Here is a 5,309-nt window from a genome sequence, read left to right as displayed (position 1 = left end):
CGATAATTACATTAATAGTTTCACTAAGACATGTATCCTATTTAGGATTATAACTATAAATAGCCATCCAGTGAGAATTCTTGATGGACAATGACTTTAGTAGAGTTCTCATTTTTGGAACTTTGATTTTCAAAGGTAGAACTCCTAGAACCCTTGTTGAATTCCTTTTTTCCTTTTCTTTGTTTTGAAGTTTAAAGCAATTTTCAATTGCATGGTCTCTTTTATTGTAATATCACGGCAAGTCACCTTCTTTGGCTATTGGAATCACCCTTAGCCTCATAAGTTTTGTTCAAATTAGTCTTTTGCTAAAATTTCTTGTCCTTATCCTTGGTTGCCAGAGCCTAATCACTGCTATAACTCTCAGCGATATTCTTTTTAGGCTGCTCCTTTTTGTAATAGTAACTTAGCTAACAAGCTCTTGATAGGTAAGAGGGGCTTCATTGCCTCTCAAAGAAAGCCAAATGGAAGTATTGATAAGATTCAAGCAATGAGTTAAGGATGATGTTAATATTGTTTTCAAGAATGACTTTACCAATATTAAGAAGTTACTCTCTCAAGTCTTGTGGTTTTGCTAAATGTTCATTCATGGATCCCTTTTCTTGCATATTTTCATTATTAATTTGCCTTCTAAGATAGGTAATCCTTGCATCTTTTTTAGCATGATACATAATTTCTATTTCTAGAGTGTTCCAAGCAAGCATGGATGATTTATAAGAGTGAATGTGCGAAATAATAAACCTTTTAACAGATCTGCCACTGGATTTGCATGTCAAGACCATAAAGGAACTGCCCTTTCTTCTCCTTGTCAGATATGCCCAATTGAGGGGGGATTTGTAGCATTATATGGTAGTTATGTGTGTGAACACTCTTAGGACCACCGCCGGGGTACTTTTTCCCTCACTAGGAGGTTTTTTCCCCCGTGCGTATGTACACCCTCTTATCTACTCATTTTGGGGTGTGTACTTATCTTTGGTATCTGGCACACATTTTTTCATTCTAATCTAGTGAGAGTTTGTGTGCTCTCAAGCTTCTCTATCTTGTGTGTGTGCATTGTTGAAATTATAACCCTAATTTCAATAGCTACATAGTCTGACTCAAGCATGCATCTCTGAAGAACTCCGTCATTTCCTAACCGATATAATTGCCCCACAATTAGCTGATACTATTTTGACAACTTAATTAGTCTTTGTGCTTGTTCTTTAGATGATTCAGGTTTCATAGGTAGTCCATTCGTTAAAAAGTGAAGAGTTTCAAAGCTCCATTCAAGAACTATGTCTATTTGACCAATTTGTTGGGAAGAGCTCCAAGGATGAAAAGGGAAGAGTTACATGATAATGACTGGCACATGCAAGATGATTTACATGATGATTGGAAAGGGAATTTTGATCATAGGCACGCAAGAAGACATGATGAGTTCAAAGGTGTTAAAGACAAAATAGTGTTACCAAAGTTCAATGGAGAGAATATTTCCAATGAAGACTTTGAAGAGTGGCTCAACAAGATGGACTTCTGCTTCGAAATGAACCCTAGAAGTGAGAAGTCTATGGTTTACTTTGCAATGTTGCATTTAGAAGGGTATGCACATGCTTGGTGGAGGCATTTACAATCTCAAGATTATGAAGTTACTTTGTGGAATGCTTTCAAGGATGAAATGAGAGATACTTTTATCTCTCAATTCCATCAAGACAAGCTTATGTGCAAGTGGGATGACTTGCAATAGTGTCAAAGACTGCACCCACAAATTTATGAAGTTTATGCTACATGTACATGGGTTTAGTGAAGAATTTAAGAAGGCCAAGTACATCAAGGATTAAAGGACCAATATCGATGTAGATGTCAAGGCATAAAGGCCAATTACTCTCTTACTGTTTACGTAGGCTTTTATAGCCTCTTTGTCCTACAGAGCGTACGTCTTCCCACCATCATTTTCCTTGTTCGTTGCACTACCTCACAATCGTGCTTTCTAGCAAAGATTGGCTGCAGTTCGTGGGGTTGACAGCTTCTTCTTTCGACTCTGTACCATGCATGCATTCCTTTTATTCAATTTGAGGAACTTGATGCTAGATTAGCCCTAACCCCTTTGAGGAGTAGTAGGAGAAATTGTGCTAAGGAAGGGCTCATCATCATTGATATGATCCCATAAGCTCTTTGCAATAAGGATATTTCTGACCATAAACCTCCATAAGGAGTAATTTGACCCATCCAATATAGCCTCTTTAGAAATAATACCAAATAATCATTTACAGAGTTATCGACCATACCTGACTCCTGGTAAATTTGAGAAGAATATCAAACAATCATTTGACCCACCCAATTTATCCTCTTTAGAAATAATACCAAACAATCATTTACAGAGTTATTGGCCATACCTAACTCTCGGTAAATTTGAGAAGAAAAGATGCAAAAGTAAAGCTTGAATTGAAGTTAGATGTGGTGTTGATGAACAATTTGTAAACTACTAAAAATTAGCAATAGAATCAGACGATTCAAGAAAGTCGAATCAGACGATCTAAGAAAGGAGAATCAGATGATCACAAAAAGTGGAATCGGATGATCCGAGCTCGAGGGGTTCATTAAAAAATATGTAATTCTACTATGTGCGATCATTTGCACCCACCTCATGGAAACTAATAACCCAAGCGAGACCCAAGCTATGGAAATCTTGGAAGCAAGTTATGGAGCTTGGATATAGTGCAGACAAAAACCAAAAACTAAGCTATGGAAGGCTTTGGTCTGATACTACTATTAGCTCACAGAGAATGTGGAGCTAGATTCTCATACACACAATGCTGAAAGATAAGGGTGTAGAGTGTGAGAGAGATCGACAAGCTTAAAGGAAGAGATGAAGCCCTCTACAAGTTCAAAGAGAAAGTACAAGTGAGCAAACAACCCTGAACTATGAATGAGATTATTTATATAATAGATAACCCTAAGGTGCCCATTCACACCTGCATGGCCATGGAGAAAAACCCAATGGGATAAAAGTATCCATAGATTAAGTACATGACCTCAGAATGTAGTACAACCAAATATTTAACAAACTTAGGCTATGCTAAATTTAGAGGTCAACATTCTAGATTACAAAAAAAAAAAAGAGAGGGATACAAGTGCTTTTTGATTAAGAACCGATTTGCGGAAGAAAATATCTAAGTTCATTATCTTCCAATTTCGAGGCTGTAATTGAAAAAAAATGATATTATCTAAGTATGCATCTAAGTACGCACAAGAGATTTTTTTAAAATTAACTCTACCTACAATCATTACCTTTATACAAGTGGCATCTCTTTTATTAATTACCATCAAAATAGGCATGGAATCTATTTCTCTTTAGAGAATGTGCACATATTAGACAATACATAAATTCACAAAAACCATGTTTTACATGCCCTCCACACACATGTAAAATGAGAGTTTTCTTAAGAAGTGAAGCCTAGGCATTTTATCTACATAAAATTAAAAGCCTATGTAACCATAGGATTTGCTTCCTCATATATATATTTTAATCAAAAGTGGGGCATTGAAAACCAATAATCGCATTCATGTGGCCTTTGTTTCCTCCTCCTTCCTTCCTTCTTCCTCCATCCTTCCTTCATTTAAGATAGTCAATTATTCTCAAAAAATATGTAAAGTATATACAATGAACTTAAAAGATTCACATTACTACCTATAGATCTTACTTTCTCAATTTTAAAAAGTCCACATAAAATTATGCATTTTAGTCATAATGTAGCTTCTTAAAACAAGTGTAAATTCTCAACTAAAAATTGGTAAAATGATAAGTCATAAGCTTTATGACCCCTTGAGAAAAAATGTTTTAAGTGAAACATGATTTGAGGAAATCCATTTTAAAATGCAAAGTATCTTTCTGATTCTGTAGTAAAGAAAAGTATGACAAAATGTACGGTCATATTGCACTTGTTCGTGATGACTCATTGTTGAGGGTGGCTAATGGATTGGGCAACAATGTTTCCAGAAGGCACCATTGATGGGCCTTCTTGGTGCTTGTTCCCAAGCACCAATTGAACAATCCTTGCAATAATAGAGGTCAAAGGTAGCCATTGTTTTCTTTGGAATGGGAGGCAAGATGTAGGCCAATGTATATATTATTGAGGGCTCCAAGGGTGAGCCTCCATGAACTCCGAGCAATGTGAAGATGTAAGGAAAATTAATTAAGGAAATCTTGGTGTGGTGCCCAGAGCATGGTGCCTAATTGTTGAAGCTCCCCAATTGGGCTAGACGGCGAAGGCCATGGCTCTCTTTTCTGTTGCCTTTTACGTGCTTTCTTCTTAAAGCCGGATGTCAATTTTGAGGTCCACGGCCATTAATTCTCCACCACACACCTCCGTCTCTTCATCTGCCGCTTTGGTCTGCTTCAATGTTGCAGCAAAATAAGGGCAAGGCAAGGCTATGAATCTGGGCATATACTCGCCGGCCATGCACACAACAGGCGGACATGGAAGCTGCGCAAAACAACGATTTGTGAGCTGCATTGAGGAGGAGACGTTAACAGTGATTGTGAACCAAGCAGTGTATGGAGAAGGCTAAAAGAAGCTATTCTTACCGTTTCAAGCTTGGTGAGCATCTTCTGGTCACTAGTCGGCTCGGCTGCATGTGGAGCCGGCGGCTGCGCCTCTGAGACTGTGGGTAAGGTTGGCGCGGCATCTTTTCTGAGCTTTAACCAGTGGTAGCAGAACGAGAATATTGCAGAGACAACTAGAATGATGAGCACCACTAGCCCCGTCCCCAACGGAAACGAGAGACCGGGCGTGGCGCTTGAGGCTGAAGATCCAACGTCCAGGGGTAGTTTGTGATCATTATTGTTATTATTACTATCCATAGCTAGCTTCCTAAAAACCTTTCCCTTTCCTCAACTCTTGTATTGATGTCACCACACTAGACCTAAGTATAGAGGCTAAATTTGCTTCACCCTTTATGCAAGAAACCACCTCCCTCTCCTATGAAAATTGTTCAAGTTCTTAACTTCTAGCTTGTGCTTTATGGGCAGAGCACTAGGAGTTATAATATCACTGGTGATGCAAAAGGAAAATGCAAAGTAACTGATGCATTGATGGTTATATAGCCTTAGGCAAGCGGATAGATATGAGAGTAAGAATGTGTTCTTACGAGGATGTCTATTTTTAGGGTCCCACCTTCCACCATCTCTTATGAGATCCCTTGGAAAGCAAAAATGATTGGGCTCTTTTTCTCAAAGCAAGTGTAGGCATGAGATTTACCCACTTGTATGCTAACCATTTTTATTCCATCATCAAGCCATTTATCAAACTTCACCCCATGATGCTGATGTGCTT

The 5,309-nt window shown here is 38.1% G+C and overlaps 1 protein-coding gene across 1 annotated transcript; it reads right to left on the bottom strand.

Moving 5' to 3' along the window:
* Positions 1-3,863: 3,863 nt before the first annotated feature.
* Positions 3,864-5,037, bottom strand: LOC147629187 (uncharacterized protein At5g65660-like). The gene is made up of 2 exons (XM_086812958.1): positions 4,562-5,037; positions 3,864-4,460 (listed from the first exon to the last, which is right to left on the bottom strand). Exons 1-2 carry the CDS (start codon positions 4,835-4,837, stop codon positions 4,287-4,289), a joined length of 450 nt encoding a protein of 149 aa, XP_086669084.1. The 5' UTR covers positions 4,838-5,037; the 3' UTR covers positions 3,864-4,286.
* Positions 5,038-5,309: the final 272 nt, after the last annotated feature.

This window comes from Cibotium barometz, chromosome 18 (genome assembly GCF_041138505.1).
Source record: "Cibotium barometz isolate CiBa-2024 chromosome 18, ASM4113850v1, whole genome shotgun sequence".
In the NCBI taxonomy this organism is placed as follows: Eukaryota; Viridiplantae; Streptophyta; class Polypodiopsida; order Cyatheales; family Cibotiaceae; genus Cibotium; species Cibotium barometz.
Note: the sequence above shows the minus strand (reverse complement) of the source record. Positions and strands in the feature narration are given on the sequence as shown.